The sequence below is a fragment of the Rhinatrema bivittatum genome, chromosome 3 (assembly GCF_901001135.1).
Source record: "Rhinatrema bivittatum chromosome 3, aRhiBiv1.1, whole genome shotgun sequence".
NCBI classification, from domain to species: Eukaryota; Metazoa; Chordata; class Amphibia; order Gymnophiona; family Rhinatrematidae; genus Rhinatrema; species Rhinatrema bivittatum.
In genome coordinates, this window is record NC_042617.1 from 276,459,610 (window position 1) to 276,477,932 (window position 18,323).

An 18,323-nucleotide genomic window follows, 5' to 3' on the forward strand; every position below is an offset into this window, starting at 1 on the left:
TGCGGCGATCAGAATTGTACACAGTATTCAAGGTGTGGTCTCACCATGGAGCGATAGAGGCATTATGACATTTTCCGTTTTATTCACCATTCCCTTTCTAATAATTCTGGCCATCATAGTGTTATCCACTATGACACCCAGATCTTTCTTAGGTGGTAGCTCCTAATATAGAACCCAACATTGTGTAACTTCAGCATGGGTTATTTTTTTCCCTATATGCATCACCTTGTACTTATCCACATTAAATTTCATCTGCCATTTGGATGCCCAATTTTCCAGTCTCAGAAGGTCTTTCTGTGATTTAACTACTCTGAACAATTTTGTATCATCCTCAAATCTGATTACCTCACTCGTCTTATTTCTTTCCAGATCATTTATAAATATATTGAAAAGTAAGGGTCCCATTACAGATCTCTGAGGCACTCCACTGCCCACTCCCTTCCACTGAGAAAATTGTCCATTTAATCCTACTCTCTGTTTCCTGTCTCTTAGCCAGTTTGTAATCCACGAAAGGACATCACCACCTATCCCATGACTTTTTATTTTTTCCTAGAAGTCTTTCATGAGGAACTTTTTCAAATGCCTTCTGAAAATCCAAATATACCACATCTACCGGTTCACCTTTATCCATATGTTTTATTAACTCCTTCTTCAAAAAAAGTGAAGCAGATTTGAGGCAAGACTTGCCTTGGGTAAAGTCATGCTGACTTTGTTCCATTAAACCATGTCTTTCTATATGTTCTGTGATTTTGATATTTAGAACACTTTCCAATATTTTTGCTGCACTGAAGTCAGGCTAACCGGTCTGTAGTTTCCCGGATCGCCCCTGGAGCCCTTTTTTAAATATTGGGGTTACATTAGCCACCCTCCAGTCTTCAGGTACAATGGATGATTTTAATGATAGGTCTGAAATTTCATTTTTTAGTTCCTTCAGAACTCTGGGGTGTATACCATCCGGTCCAGGTGATTTACTACTCTTCAGTTTGTCAATCAGGTCTACCACATCTTCTAGGTTCACCGTGATTTGGTTCAGTCCATCTGAATCATTATCTATGAAAACCTCTGATACCGGTACCTCTGCAACATCCTCTTCAGTAAACACTGAAGCAAAAAAAATCATTTAATCTTTCCGTGATAGCCTTATCTTCTCTAAGTGCCCCTTTAACTCCTCGATCATCTAACGGTCCAACTGACTCCCTCAGGCTTTCTGCTTCAGATATATTTAAAGTTTTTACTGTGAGTTTTTGCCTCTATGGTCAACTTCTTTTCAAATTCTCTTAGCCTGTCTTATCAATGTCTTACATTTAACTTGCCAACGTTTATATGTTATCTATTTTCTTCTGTTGGATCCTTCTTCCAATTTTTGAATGAAGATCTTTTGGCTAAAATAGCTTTTCACCTCCCCTTTAAACCATGCTGGTGATCGGTTTGCCTTTTTTCCACCTTTCTTAATGTGTTTAATACATCTGGACTGTGCTTCTAGAATGGTATTTTTTTTTTTTTTTAACAATGACCACGCCTCTTGCACACTTTTTACCTTTGGTAGCTGCTCCTTTCAGTTTTTTTTTTCTATCTATTTTTCTCACAGGACAAGCAGGATGGTTGTCCTCACAAATGGGTGACATCGAGGATGGAGCCCGACCACGGAAAACTTCTGTCAAAGTTTCAGGAACTTTGACTGGCCCCTACTGGGCATGCCCAGCACGGCACTAACCCTGCAGCCAGCAGGGGTCTCCCTTCAGTCGTCTTTTTTCCGCGCAGCAGTAAGCCACGCGGTTAAGGAGCTCTTACCACATTCCTGACAGGAATTTCTTCAACTAATTTCTTGAAGAAAAATTTGCCCCTCAGGGGTCTCCCCTCTTCAAATTTTGCTCCACGGTACTTCGGTAAGTTTTTGCCGTTGTTTTTGTCGACTACCGTCGAGTTCGGCCCTCAAGGCCTGTTGGCAGTCGACCGTCCCGTGGCTAAAATTTTGGCCTATGGCCATGGCGTCGGGGTTCAGTCGGTGCCCGGACTGTACACATACTGTGTCATCACAGACCCACATAGAGTCTGTGTTTTGTGTTTACGGAGTGAGCATGATGTCCTGACTTGCACCAAATGTGCCCTAATGACACCAAAAGGTCGCAAAGCCAGAATGGAGAAAATGGGACTCCTTTTCCATGCTCACACTCCGACGCCATCAATTGCATCGAAGTCTCACCATCGTCGACAGCCTCCTGGTGACCGCCTGTCATCGATGTCTCCGCGGCCATCGACTCCCGTCCCTTCCCCCGAAGATCGAGGGGATTGGAGAGAAAAACATCGCCATCAACGTCACAAGTCTCGGACCGTCGAGGAATCGAAGTCATCGACCTCGGTACTGTCCGAGCCTCCTCCGAAGAAGTCTCGACCAGAAGTGGCACAGTCCACTCCTGTCTCGCAGACACAGAGGCAACCCTCACCCCTTCGGGGTTTGGGAGCCGCGACTCCACCGGTGACAGTGGTCCCTCCGGCTCAGCCTCCCTCTCCCGTGGAGCTGGGTCTTGTTACCCCAGGTCTCCGGGTAGAACTGGACCGGCTGGTCCAGGAGGCCATCGACAAGGCGATGCAATGGTTCCAGATTCCTCCAGCACCGAGAGTGGAACCGGTCACCGACCCGATTCCAGCAGCACTGGCACCGCTGCTTGCCCGGATGGAAGCGCTTATGACTGCCCTTCCTCCGGTGATACCCGGGTCTCCGACAGCTATCTCATCGGGTGGAGAAACATCGTACCGAATTCCCCCTTTGGGGGTAGTACCATCGGTACCATGTCGTCCCTCGCCACCGATACATTCCACGGGGGCAATACGCACATCAGCTCCATCGAGAATTTCGATGACGGCACCCATACCTTTGATGCCGACACAGATTCCTTCGATGCCGGCACCGAGGCCGGCGCCGTTGCCACAGAGGACATTCTTGATGCCCCCGGCAATTCCTTCGAGTTTCTCGGAGCCTCAACCGGGGCCTTCAGGTATCCAACCCCCTCATGGTCCTACAGCTCAGCAACATGATCCTTATGACACCTGGGGTGATGATACCTCCACAGACACCGATGATTTGCCTTCACCACCCTCTCCTGCGGGAAGTAGAAAGCGTTCTCCTCCTGAGGACTTCTCTTTCATAAATTTCGTGAAGGAAATGTCTGAGTTGGTCCCTTTTCAGCTTCAATCGGAGCAAGATGACAGGCACCAGATGATGGAGTTGCTCCAATTCTTGGATGCACCTAAAGTCATCACTTCTATTCTAATTCATCAGGTTTTTCTGGACCTTCTAAAAAAGAATTGGGAATCTCCTGGATCTGTTGCTCCAGTAAACAAAAAAGCTGACTCTACCTATCTTGTACAGTCAGCACCTGGCTTTCAGAAACCTCAGCTAGACCACCACTCTGTGGTAGAATCAGCTCAAAAGAAAGCTAAAAGAATAAAGCCACATTCTTCCATACCTCCTACTAAGGAAAATAAATTCCTAGATAGTATAGGTAGGAAAGTATACCAAGGAGCCATGCTAATTTCCAGGATAGCCTCTTATCAGCTATATATGACCCAATACAATAGGGTCATTCTTAAACAGATACAGGAATACTCAGATACCTTACCAGAGCAGTTCCAACCACAACTTCAATCCCTACTAAATAAAGGGTTTGAAGCTGGGAAGCATGAGATAAGAACAGCTTACGACATCTTTGATGCTTCCACCAGACTTTCTGCTACGGCCATCTCCGCAAGACGCTGGGCTTGGCTTAAGTCATCTGACCTTCGTCCTGAGGTTCAGGACAGGCTTTCTGACCTGCCCTGTCTAGGGGATAATTTGTTTAAGCAAATTCAGCAAATCGTTGCTGAATTGAAGGATCATCATGAGACACTTAAACAGCTCTCATCCATTCCTTCTGACTTACCTTCTAAACAGCTGTTCAAGAAGGACCCAAAAAAGCCCTTCTTCCGTCCAAGGAAGTATTATCCCCCACAAACCAAGTCTAGGTCTGCGAGGCCTTATAAATCTCAGCCTTGCCAGTCTCAAACAAAAGCCCGCAGCAGCTCCACAACCTGGCCCTGCATCGGGTTTTTGATTTTCAATTAGAGAGCAGTTGCCAAATCCCTCTTCCAACCATACCAGTAGGAGGTCTGTTAAGCCACTTTCTAGAAAAATGGCATCATATCACCACAGATCAATGGGTGATAGCGATAATTGCACACGGTTACCACCTCAATTTCCTGACTCTCCCTTCGGACTCCCCGCCCATGCAGGCGTGGGGACTCACCGATCACTCTGTTCTTCTCGAGCAGGAAGTTTCCCTTCTCCTCCAGTCAAACGCTATAGAACACGTTCCTCCCTCACAACAAGGACTAGGGTTCTACTCCAGGTACTTTCTGATCCCAAAAAAGTCAGGAGGACTTCGACCAATCCTGGACCTACAAGCCCTCAACAAGTACCTTCACAGAGAGAAGTTCAAGATGGTAACCCTGGGCTCGCTTCTCCCTCTGCTGCAAAGAGGGGACTGGCTCTGCTCTCTAGACCTAAAAGACGCCTATACTCACATTGCGATAACTCAACCTCATCGCAAATACCTCTGTTTTTTAGTAGGCCGAAATCCGTATCAATACAGAGTGCTCCCTTTCGGCCTGGCATCCGCACCACGAGTTTTCACCAAATGCCTCGTGGTAGTTGCAGCATTTCTCAGGAAGGAAGGTGTCCACGTCTACCCCTATCTGGATGATTGGTTAATCAGGGCCCCAACCCAGCAAATCGCTCGGTCCTCCCTGACCCTGACAATTCAAACTCTACTTTCTCTAGGGTTTCTTGTCAATTACAAGAAATCCTACTTAATCCCATCTCAGACCTTATCCTTCATTGGGGCAGACTTGGACACCTTACAGGCAAAAGCCTTCCTTCCTCTTCAGTGAGTCCAAATCCTTGTGTCCCTAGCTTGCCAGTTGCAGTCTCAACGCACAGCAACAGCTTGACAATTCCTCATTCTGCTGGGACACATGGCCTCCTCAGTTTATGTGACTCCCATGGATCGCCTGGCCATGAGTCATGCAATGGACTCTGAGATCACAATGGATCCAAGCTGTTCAGCCTCTGTCCTCCATTGTTCGCATCACCGATGCACTCCGTCTGTCTCTTGTCTGGTGGAAAACTCAATCCAACCTCCTACAGGGCTTGCCTTTTCACCTACCAGATCCTCAAATAATTCTCACAACAGACGCGTCCAACGTCGGTTGGGGAGCCCATGTAAACAATTTACAAACCCAAGGATTCTGGTCTCCAGAGGAAGCCAAACACCAGATCAACTTCCTAGAACTTCGAGCAATTCGACATGCTCTCAGGACTTTTCAAGATTGCCTATCGAACCACGTAATCTTGATTCAGACGGACAACCAGGTGGCCATGTGGTACATAAACAAGCAGGGGGGCACAGGTTCCTTTCTTTTGTGTCAGGAAGCTGCGCAGATTTGGGCAGAAGCCCTCTCCCGCTCCATGTACCCCAGAGCCACCTACTTGCCGGGAGTGAACAATGTTTTGGCAGACAAACTGAGCCGTGTCTTCCACCCACACGAGTGGTCCCTCAATCCCTTGGTAGCGACCACTCTTTTTCAGCAATGGGGTTATCCCCACATAGACCTCTTTGCGTCCCCTCAGAACCACAAAGTGGACAATTACTGCTCTCTCATTCGGAGCCAGCACTCTCGGCCCAGAGATGCATTCTCCCTCACGTGGTCAACCGGTCTGCTTTATGCATTCCCTCCACTTGCTCTTCTGTCGAAGACTCTCGTGAAGCTACGTCAGGACAGGGGAACCATGATCCTGATAGCACCGCACTGGCCACGCCAAGTGTGGTTTCCCATACTCCAGGATCTCTCCATCCGCAGGCACATTCCTCTGGGACAGGACCCGCATCTGGTCACTCAAAACGACGGATGCCTCCTCCATCCCAACCTCCAAGCCTTGTCCCTGACGGCATGGATGTTGAAAGGTTAGTCCTTCAACCATTTAACCTTTCGGATTCAGTTTCTCGTGTCCTGATCGCTTCACGAAAGCCTTCCACAAGAAAATCTTATTCCTACAAATGGAAAAGGTATACATCATGGTGCACTTCTCAGTCCCTTGATCCCCTTTCCTGTCCAATTTCCAAATTCTTGGACTATCTCTGGCATTTATCAGAATCAGGTCTAAAGACCTCTTCCATTAGAATGCATGTCAGTGCGGTAGCCGCCTTCCATAAAGGTATCGGGGGTATCCCTATTTCAGTACAACCCCTTGTAACACGCTTTCTTAAAGGATTGCTCCATTTGAAGCCACTCTTACGTCCTCCGGCCCCATCTTGGGACCTTAATCTGGTTCTTTGTCTCCTTATGAAACCACCTTTCAAACCTCTTCACTCCTGTGACCTAAAATATCTCACATGGAAAGTGTTATTCCTTTTGGCTATCACTTCAGCTCGCAGGGTTAGTGAACTACAGGCCCTAGTTACCTATCCGCCTTACACTAAACTTCTGCAGGACCGGGCAGTACTCCACACTCACCCTAAATTCTTACCTAAGGTAGTTTCGGAGTTTCATATTAATCAATCTATCATACTACCTATCTTCTTTCCCAGGCCCCACTCCAACTCCGGGGAACAGACTCTGTATACCCTTGACTGTAAACGGGCTCTAGCATTTTATCTAGATCGTACAGTTGCCCACAGGAAGAGCACTCAATTATTCGTCTTTCCATCCTAACAAGTTAGGGCAGCCTGTGGGTAAGCAGGCTCTTTCCTCCTGGTTGGCGGACTGCATCTCCTTTTGCTATCAGCAAGCTGGCATTCCTTTCCAAGACCGTGTTAAAGCACACTCTGTGAGGGCCATGGCGACTTCAGTAGCTCACCTTCGATCGGTGCCGCTTCCTGACATCTGCAAGGCTGCCACCTGGAGTTCCCTCCATACATTTGCAGCCCATTACTGCTTGGACAAAGCCGGAAAACAGTCCAGCATAAGGTACAAACACCCTTCCACCTTCCCGGTAGGGTGCGGATGCCCTCTACCAAATTACACCCCAGTTGTTGTGCCTGTTGCACGCCGTTGGGTACATTTGGTGCACGATGGGACATCCTCAGCTCGGTACTCACCCATTTGTGAGGACAACCATCCTGCTTGTTCTGTGAGAAAGCAAATGTTGCTTACCTGATGTAACAGGTGTTCTCACAGGACAGCAGGATGTTAGTCCTCATGAAACCTGCCCACCACCCCTCTGTGTTGGGTTCGTTTTTTCTTATGTTATTTTTCGGCACTGCCTGTAGCTTTGAAACAAGACTGAAGGGAGACCCCTGCTGGCTGCAGGGTTAGTGCCGTGCTGGGCATGCCCAGTAGGGGCCAGTCAAAGTTCCTGAAACTTTGACAGAAGTTTTCCGTGGTCGGGCTCTATCCTCGGTCACCCATTTGTGAGGACTAACATCCTGCTGTCCTGTGAGAACACCTGTTACATCAGGTAGGCAACATTTGCTTTCTCATTTTATCATTTTCCCTTTTGAAAGTTTAGCACAAGAGCCATGGATTTGCTTACTGTCCCCCTTCCAGTCATTAATTCAAATTTGATCATTTTATGATCACTATTGCCAAGTGGCCCCACCAGTTACCTCTCATCAAATCCTGTGCTCCACTGAGAATTAGATCTAAAATTGCTCCCTCTCTTGTCAGTTCCTGAACCAATTGCTCCATAAAGCTATCATTTATTCCATCCAGGAACTTTATCGCTCTAGCATGACCCAATTGCTATTTACCCAGTCAACATTGGGGTAATTGAAATCTCCCATTATTACCACATTACCAATTTGGTTAGCTTCCCTAATTTCTCTTAGCATTTCACTGTCCGTCTCACCATCTTGACCAGGTGGACGGTAGTATACTCCTATCACTATAGGTTTCCCCGACACACAAGGGGTTTCTACCCATAAAGATTCAATTTTGCATTTAGTCTCATGCAGGATGTTTATCCTGTTGGACTCTATGCCATCCCGGACATAAAGCACCACACCATCTCCAGGGTGCTCCTCTGTCATTGCAATATAATTTGTACCCCGGTGTAGCACTGTCCCATTGGTTATCCTCCTTCCACCATGTCTCTGAGATACTAATTAAGTCTGTCATCATTTACTGCTCTACATTCTAATTCTCCCATCTTCCTTCTTAGACTTCTGGTATTATCATACAAACATTTCAAAGTTTGTTTTTTGTTTGTATTTTCGTTCTGCTTTTTAATTGATAGGGATAAGTTAGAATTTTTTTTAGCTCAGGTGCATTTTTAGTTACAGGCACTTGGGCTACTTTTCTTATTACTGCAACTTCACTGTCGGGATGCCCTAATTCTAATGCATCATTAGTATCCTTTCAAGATACCTGTCTCCGAACCATGCACTGCTGAGCGACTGTCGGCTTTCCCCATTGTTCTAGTTTAAAAGCTACTCTATCTCCTTTTGAAAAGTTAGCGCCAGCAGTCTGGATCCACCCTGGTTAAGGTGGAGCCCATCCCTTCGGAAAAGACTCCCCCCTTCCCCAAAAGGTTCCCCAGTTTCTTACAAAACTGAATCCCTCTTCCCTGCACCATCGTCTCATCCACGCATTGAGACTCTGGAGCTCTGCCTGCCTCTGGGGACCTGCTCATGGAACAGGGAGCATTTCAGAGAATTCTACCCTGGAGGTTCTGGATTTAATCTTTCTACCTAAGAGCCTAAATTTGGCTTCCAGAATCTCTCTCCCACTTTTTTCCTATGTCGTTGGTGCCCACATGTACCACGACAGCCAGCTCTTCCCCAGCACTGTCTATAATCCTATTTAGGTGACGCATGAGGTCTGCCACCTTTGCACCAGGTAGGCATGTTACCAGGCGATCCTCACGCCCACCAGCCACCCAGCTGTCTACATTCCTAATAATCGAATCACCAACTATGACAGCAGACCTAACCCTTCCCTCCTGGGCAGTAGGCCTTGGAGACACATCCTCAGTGCGAGTGGATAATGCACCTGCCTATAAATTAAAGGATAAGCTAGGGGTGGGCTCTCTTAACAATGTTGGTACCTAATCAAACTAAATCACACTACCTTAACACTTTTACAAGGTGAGTGCTGTACTTTTCAACCTTTTTACTTCGGTATACACTGCTCCTAGCTTATTTCTAGCTTCTGGCTACTTTGTATATTTAAACAAAAAAAAACACTAACTTCTGCTTATTAGCTGCCTTACTGACTGACTATTTAAAAATACAAACAGTCTTAACTTCAGTTTATTTCCCTGCCTACTGACTATTTAAAAGCACAAACACACTAAATAATATTCCCAAATAGTTAACTTTGTCCCAATACTTTTAAAAAATAAAATTTCCCAAGCAAAAACTTACTGATTCCTTTCAGCCACCAGCAAGGTGATCCTCTCCTCTCCTTTCAGTGCTCCCACGAGTGGAGCCCTTCACATTTACTGCCAAAGATTAGGCCCAGAGGGGGATTGAAGAAGACCAGGATAGCTGCATGCCTGCTGCAAAATAAAAGCTGCAGCTGAGCCTGTGTAAAAGAAACAGTAAGTGTGTGTTTGAGGTGGTTGAGGGGTGGAAATAGTGGAAGGGGGTTGAGCCTAGGGGGGTGGATGAGAGATAGTGGTGAACAGAGGAGTTGGGGGGGGGGGGGCCTAAGAGGGGCTGGCTAGGGGGAATTCTGCTCAAAATATTTAAAACTCTGCATCTTTGAGTAATAGCATTTCTGTATTATATTTTACATCAATCACTCAAACTCTGTATATTTTATTTTGACTAATATAACGTGTACAGAATCTTTTTAAATTTTTGTGCGATGAATTCCCCCACAAGTAATGTCAGGTAACAATGGGATTACCATGCAACCTTTTCATGCTGACACTGGGACCAGCAGGTCAGTGACAATTTTTTTTTTTTTTTTTTTTTTTTTTTGCTGCTTTAATATAATGCGGTTGATCACACTGGTTACAGTTGTGTGTAGAAGCAAATGAGACTGATCAATTCCTTTAAAACCTACTGAAAATGTCAGCTATGTAGTTGAGTGAATTGCAGGTAATACCTGAACCACAAGGTCTCTTCTTGGCTATAAAGAGTTAAATAGTAAGTGCAGGGTTTCTGGTACATACCCAAGGCTAGGAACATTTGTTCAGAAATGTGAAATGCTGTGAGCTTGGCCTGCAGGTGATGGCAGAGCTGCATTAGTATCTGCCTTAAGTGGAAGTGGAGCCTCCCATGCTAGCTGCGCTTTGGCTTTCTGTTCACCTCGTCTGCTTCTTTGGACAGCCTTGCGCAGCCTTTTCTGTTGACCTTCTGGCACACGCTGTCACTATACTATTAGGAACATTTTTACAGAGTCCTCGCTATCGGGCTTTTAGCCCAACACATTTTCCAAGTGGTAAGCTTGTAAGAATTTTCATTTTCCATGATTTTAGAGGGAAGGAAAGTTTGGGGTTTTTTTTGGGCAGAAATGGACACAGATGAGTGTCTTTTTTTTTTGTTTTGTTTTGTTTTGTTTTGTTTTGTTTGCAGTTTGTTGAATCAGTTTGATCTAGTAGTGCTAGTGTGTGTTTGTGTTTTTTTTGTTTTGTTTTTCCTGATCTGGTGTGTCCCTTTCCCTCCTCCCGAGTGTGATTACAGCATATCAAATCTGATGGAGTGGCCCAAGGAGGTTCTCTGAAAACCTCTTACAGACTTTCTGCACACGTGTTCAATAGTTTTCTTTTATGCTAAGCCTGCTACCAAAGCCATTTGTGATGGGTCAGTTTCTTTTGCTCTGCTTTTTGCCAGTACTTTATTCAGAAGGCAGTGTTCTTTAATACTGGTTTCATTGGGCACCCTACCATATTGGGCATGTGTTTAGACAGGTTGGGGCAGTAATGTAGCAGGAGATAACTGAGATTTCTGGTTCCCTGTGACAGAAGTTATAGATGTTGCGTGCTGGGTGGGAAAGAAGGAATAAACCCCAAATAACACTTGAAAGAGTTGACAGAATACTGTCATGAGATTTTTCTGAATACAAAGGGAATGTCTGTCTCCAAGTTCCCATACCCCAAGAATGGGGTGGGGTTATGCACTACAATCCTGCAGTAATAGGGCTTGGGAGCCACCTGGTGTTCTGCAAAACTTACCCAGAGACTTGGCTTTACGAAGATGATGCTGTTAAGGGATTCTGGAGGGCTGGGGGAGGCTGCTAGTGTATAGAGTAATTGTGCAGCTTAAGGGGATGTGATATTTGAGTGGAACAGTAAGGTTATACAATAGCTTTTCAAGCATAGAAACTGTTATAAATATTAATTTAATGCCTTATAACATCAATATATAGTATCCAGTGGATAGTTGCTGGGCCCCAAAGCAGCTGGTAATGGAACACACCTTTTTTTTGGGCATGGAGAGAGATGAACTTGCTTACTCTTATAGTCGCTAATAATTTACCAGTTCATAGTTTTTTGTCTGTGTTCAAGTATAAATGCTTTACTATGCTATGTCTCATAGCACGGTTTTCTTACTCTCTCTGCCAGGCTCCTCACTGTGAACATGCTTTCTGCAATGCCTGCATCACACAGTGGTTCTCCCAGCAGCAGACCTGCCCTGTAGATCGCAGCGTGGTGACTGTCGCCCACCTTCGCCCAGTCCCGCGCATTATGCGGAATATGCTCTCCAAGCTGCAGATTACATGTGACAACGCGGTTTTTGGCTGTACTGCAGTAGTGCGCCTTGATAACCTGATGTCTCACCTTAATGACTGTGAACATAATCCAAAGCGCCCTGTGACGTGTGAGCAAGGATGCGGGTGAGTGAAGGGGGGAGAGGAAGGGAGGATCTCTCTACCTACTATGGTCAGGCTCCACTTTCCTGCCTCTGAAGATCCCCTCTGCTGATTCCGGGCCACTGTGAATTCAACTGCCCTTGCTATGAAGAGAGATTTCCTTATGTTACTTCTGTATTAAACTTCTCCCAGCCTTGTATCTTGACCTTGTTCCAGTACTTTCTCTCTCTCCACTTATGAACATTTTGCAGCTTGTGCATTATTTGTGTTGGAGTATTATAAACAGAAATGTACAAATGTATGGCATCCCCCAAATTCCAGGGCCTTCTATGGGGTGTGGGGGAGTGGAGGGTTTTTTTTTTTAAAATATATAAACTGTTTTATTGGTGATAGTCATAAACATACAAACATAAGTAAACATGAATACAATATCGCCATTTCTTCCCATCCCTTCCCCACCCCCTTGCACATTGCATCCATGCTTCATGACAAGTATCTAGATTAGAGAGAGAGTTACAGCAGGATCATTCAGAAACTGGCATCCTGACGAGGCAAGAGGTCCCAATACTAATTCAGTAGATAACAGTAAATAGTAGTGTACTCGATCCCCAGCAACCATCCCCATCAGATGAAGTCTATTACCAAATAGTGCCCCTTGGTGAGACCTTCAAGTGCTTAGGATGTGCGCCACTGTAGGTAAGGATCCAAATGAAATGAAATCGCTTCAGATTTTGGTGCTTTACCGCCGTCAGTTTATTCATTGTGCAGACATTGTCAAGTCTCCTTAAGTCATTCAGTAATGTTGGGCTGTGTGCCAATTTCCAAGCTTTAGCAATCTCAAGCCTGGTTGCTAGACAAGCCTGTACAATTAAGGGGTGATTAGGTTGATTGACAGTTCCTATATTCAGCAGCGCTGACTCCATTTGGTGGTGCACTGTATCAACTAAGATTTTAGAAATCATATCTGCAATCTGCCGCCACAGTGGAATAATGCAATCCCCTGTCCACCACATGTGAGCAAATGTAACCAAGGACTTACAGCTCCCACATTCCAACACGCTGGAGGGGAGTGGAGTAGATGTAACTCCGTTTACAGAAGAGAATGTATGAGAAGAGCTAGGACAACTAAAAGTGGATAAAGCCATGGGGCCTGATGAGGTTCATCCCAGGATACTGAAGGAGCTCAGAGATGTACTGGTGGGTCCACTGCATGACCTGTTCAATAGGTCCCTAGAAACGGGAGTGGTGCCGAGTGATTGGAGAAGAGCGGTGGTGGTCCCGCTTCACAAGACTGGGAGCACAGAGGAGGCTGGAAACCAGGCTGGTTAGCCTCACCTCTGTGGTGGGAAAAGTAATGGAGTCTCTGCTGAAAGAGAGAATAGTGAACTATCCACAGTCAGAAGAATTGCTGGACCAGAGGCAGCATGGATTCACCAGGGGAAGGTCCGTCAGACAAATCTGACTCTTTTGACTCGGTGACTAGGGAATTAGATCGAGGAAGAGCGCTCAATGTCATCTACTTGGATTTCAGCAAAGCTTTTGATACGGTCCCGCACAGGAGGCTTGTGAATAAAATGAGAAGCTTAGGAGTGAGTGCAGAGGTGGTGGCCTGGATTGCAAACTGGTTGATGAACAGAAGACATAACAGAATGTTAAGAATTATTAGGAAGGGAATGGTTAATAAAATGGAAAATGTCATAATGCCTCTATCGCTCCATGGTGAGACCACACCTTGAATACTGTGTACAATTCTGGTCGCTGCATCTGAAAAAAAGATATAGTTGCGATGGAGAAGGGCAACCAAAATGATTAAAGGGGATGGAACAGCTCCCCAATGAGGAAAGGCTGAAGAGATTAAGGCTGTTCAGCTTGGAGAAGAGACGGCTGAGGGGGGGGATATGATAGAGGTCTTTAAGATCATGAGAGGTCTTGAAAGAGTAGATGTGAATCGGTTATTTACACTGTCGAATAATAGAAGGACTAGGGGGCATTCCATGAAGTTAGCAAGTAACACATTTAAGACTAATCAGAGAAAATTCTTTTTCACTCAACGCACAATAAAGCTCTGGAATTTGTTGCCAGAAGATGTGATTAGTGTAGCTGGATTCAAAAAAGGTTTGGATAAGTTCTTGGAGAAGTCCATTAACTGCTATTAATCAAGTTTTACTTAGGGAATAGCCACTGCTATTAATTGCATCAGTAGCATGGGATCTTCTTAGTGTTTGGATAATTGCCAGGTTCTTGTGGCCTGGTTTGGCCTCTGTTGGAAACAGGATGCTGTGCTTAATGGACCTTTGGTCTGACCCAGCATGGCAATTTATTATGTTCCTATGTTATGTCCCATCAAGTTTGGGCGTCATTCTCATCAGGAGTTAGGTACCATCTATATAGGAGCCTATACCCATTTTCGACCAATGTGGATGAGAGGCCTTGCCTATTTGTTCATAAATAGCCAACTAATCATCAGGGGAGAACCTTCTAGAGAGATCCCTGCCCCAGACCGTAATATGAGTTGGAGTGTTTAAGTCTCACATTCAGTAATTTATAGACCTTAGAAATGAGTCCCTTGGATTTGTATGGGGTAGAGCAAAAGCCCTAAAACAGATTTTCCCAAGCAATACGCTATCTTTTATGCTGGTGCCCTTACAGAAATGTCATATCTGTTGGCATGCAATGTGTCAAATACAGAGCTTCAAATGATAAGATATTGTCTCCACCCCCCACCCAAATATGTTCAAGTCAGCACTCTCCGTGATATTCCAGGTCGAAAAAGAAAATGTTGAGCTGCTAGGGAGAGAGTTTTTTTGTTGTGAAACAAATTTAGTCAGATGGTAGCAGGTTTTGTTGCCCACTAACTTCACCCTCCATCTATCCCATATATTCAAAGTGTGCCTTGTGGTTGGCAACATTTTGGGGGCATGCCCTCCCATGTCTTTCTGGTTTGCCAGGGTATGGCTTCTAGAGGCATCTCAGACATTTGTGATTGCTCAATTTCCACCCAATGATTATCATCGTCCACATGATGCCATACAATCAAGGGTCTCCGCTGGACCGCTACGTAGTACCACAAGGTTGGGTACTCCTAGCTTTCCTTCCAACTTAGTTTGATAGAGGACATATCAACTAACCCTGGGGTATCTTCTCTTCCAAATAAAGATGAACACTTTTTTTTTTTTTTTTTTTTTGCCAGTGCTTCAGAACATCATTGGGTATAGAAATAGGCAAAGATTGGAATAGATAAAGTAGTCGGGGTAGAAAGTTAATTTTTATCGTCGCTACACAACCTAGCCACGACTTCAATAGGTTACCATTTATCCAAATCCAGTAAAGCCTTATGTAATAAGGGTGAGTAATTCAAATTAAACAGGTCTTTAGGGTGGGCCAATATATTCCTAAATACTTAATCTTATGGGTGGCTCAACAAAACGGGTGCATTTTCCTTAGTGATTGAACAGGCTCAGGTTTACAAGAAATATTAAGGATTTCAGATTTCTCCCAATTCACCTTGAACCCTTAACCCACACTGAATGTACATAAATTCTGTTCTGTGTCCAGTAAGGATTTATGGGGGTTGGTAATTATAAACATAATATCATTGGCAAAGAGACAATTTAAATGAATTATGATGGAAGGTGAAACCCCAATATGCGATATTGTTTCGTATAGTAATAGCCAGGGGTTCCAAACATATAGCAAACAAAATGGGAGAAAGGGGACATCCTTGCCTAGTTCCCTGAGCCACTGAAAAATAGAATAATTGCCATTGATTTTAAGGCAGGCTTTGAGGTTTGCATATAATCTGGTTATCCATGTACAGAAGGAAAGCCCAAAACCCATGTTTGTTAGCACACCAAAGAGAAAAAGGCCAATGAACCATATCAAAGGCCTTTTCAGCGTCTATGGATAAAATAGACCTAATGTGGTTTGCCCATAGAAATAATGAAGAATCTATCAGTTTGTGGATATTATCCCCTGCTAGCCTTCCCAGTATAAATCCTGATGGATAAGAGTTGTGAGATTTGTTTACCTGTCCTGCCAATATTTTTGCTAGGATTTTAAGGTCTATATTTAGCAATGAGAGAGGTCAATAGGACCCACAAGCTACGGGGTATCTTCTGGCTTCAAGAGCACGTAATACCCGCAATGTTGGCATTATGAGAGAGAGAACCTCCATTTCTCAAATTGAAAACTTTCTGCAGATACGCAACTATGTAAGGGACAAATTGTTTATAAAATTTTGCCGTAAGGCCATCAGGGCCCGGAGATTTCCCCTATTTTAAGTGTTTAATAGTATTTAAGATCTCTACTGTGGTGACTTCCTCATCTAGTTTGTGCCATGCGCAGTCTAGCAAGGTAGATAGGGAGACCCTCTCGAGAGAGCTATCCACCGCTGCCTGCGATATACTAGACTCTGCATATAAACTGGTGTAGAAGTTTAGAAATCTTTTACAGATTTGTTATTTGTAAGGATATTACCCCCTTCATCTTTAATTTTAGCAATCGTGTTCTGATAGACTGTCCTCTTTAGTTTATGCGCTAAATTTCTACCTGCCTTGTTGCCCCCCTCGAAATCTTGTTTCGCAAGATCCAGCATATGAACTGTCTTTGCAGACTCTAGTCGCATGAGGTCTTCCCTGGCCTTAGCTGTAGCAACACTTTCTGAGATCCCGTAACCTGATGCTCACGGGAAAGCTTCAGAATCGTCAGCCGTAGATTCTGGGAGTCCAGAGTATCCTGTTTGATAAATGTAGCTCTGGATATTAAGAGGCCCCTCACATAGGCTTTCAGGGAATCCCAGGCAGAGATACATCTCCAGTGTCATTCAGGGCAAGATACTCTTTGATATTGAGAGTAAGGGAATCATTAAACCAGTCTGCCAACAAGGAGTCGTTGAAGTACCAAAAGCGAACCCCTTTGTCATATTGATCAAATGTAATATCTATAAAGACTGCCACATATCCCCAGTAGTCCACACTACTGGGGATATAGCAGATTTTGGTGGTGGTATTAAAGAGAGCTTTGTCTGCGAGGAAGTAGTCTATTCTGGAATGTGACGAGGGAGAATAAAAGGTATAAGACCTTGAAGATGGAAAATGGGTTCTCCAGACATCCATCAATTGCCAGTTATCCATCAGTTCCCTTAATTTAGCTCTATGGGAGGGTGCAGCCTCTACACTGCCCCGGGAAGCATCTATCACGGGCATCCTAACTAGGTTAAAATCACCTCCAGTGATCAGTTTACCTTTACTATGGAGGAGTAAGGTCTGATTTAGCTCCTTGAGGAATACCCCCTGATCCTTATTTGGAGCATATATGTTGACTAATGTGTATTCCATCCACCAATATCTGTAATAAAAAAAAAAAAAAAAAAATCTTCCTAACCGGGTCTCTAATACATAATTGACACTCAAACACAAATTGCTGTGAAAATAATATACAGACCCCGGTATATTTGGCTGATTTAGAGCAAGGAGTGAAAAACTGCTGGGGGTAGTTACTGGCCCTTCGTAGTGATTTATATCTGCTTTTTAAGTGGGATTCTTGGACAAATAATATATCTGCTTTCAGACTTCCCATTTCTTTAAAGAACAGGTGCTGCTTAAATGGGGAATTAAGACCTTTAACATTAAGGGAAACTATGTGAAATGTAGCCATGGGGGAACATAAGGGCCTGCTTCCACCTCTCAAATATTCTAATCCCAAACTCCTTTTCCTTTACATATAAAAAAGGGGTTCATTGAAAATGGAGTTGGGGAACATATACCAGTCTGATCATTGCTGTAACATAGATGACATAACATGAATGAAACCCTTTGGATATCAAGCTCTGCTGTTCAGAATACCAATTATCCAAAGCCAGCTCTCCAATCCACAATAAACATATTGGACATGTGCATTGACCCCTCCCTATTAATATCCCATAATTAACCCCCCATAATTAAGCATAGATCTGCTAAAACCTCCTCACAGATCCAAATCTCCCATCCCTGTAGAGGAAAATAATGCCATGAAACAAAGGCCCTCTCTAGCCACAATAAAACTGCCTCAACAGGAGACCAGGTTTGAAGCTTCTTGCAGCATTGCACTTAAATGCCTGCAATATCTAAATAACAGTACATAGGAAAGTCCTTCCTTCCAAGCTTATGTAAGAGAAATGCAAATTTGATGCTGTCAATACAGAGAAAATAGGACAGTGGATGATTCGAAACTCCCTTGACTTTAGTAGAGTACATGAATACCAGACTTCAAGCGCTGAGAGTTACCAGTTCAGGGTACTTCCACATTTTTCCCGTTGTGGATCAGAATTTCTTTTCAACCTGCTGTATCTGGCACTCGCCCTCTGCCATCTGGGCTGTTGATCTTTCAGGCAGGAAGTTTTTAGTGCCCGAGGCTGGCGCAGTCAACTGCAGAGAAGCCCCGATCCTTCAATATAGCAACTGCTTCAGCTACAGTATGTATGCGAGAAGATACTCCGTCCCATGTAAAGATTAATCCAGAAGGGTGCAGCCATCGGTATTTTATGTTCTCTC

General features: G+C 44.5%; 1 protein-coding gene across 3 annotated transcripts in view; it reads left to right on the forward strand.

The window, feature by feature from the left end:
- The window catches only part of RNF41 (ring finger protein 41), an 81,682-nt gene that overhangs the window by 31,966 nt on the left and 31,393 nt on the right, over positions 1 to 18,323 (forward strand). For all 3 annotated transcript variants that reach the window (XM_029594714.1, XM_029594713.1, XM_029594712.1), the window contains exon 3: positions 11,546 to 11,817. In XM_029594714.1, the coding sequence (XP_029450574.1) occupies positions 11,546 to 11,817 (272 nt within the window). The remainder of the gene's footprint in view (positions 1 to 11,545; positions 11,818 to 18,323) is intronic.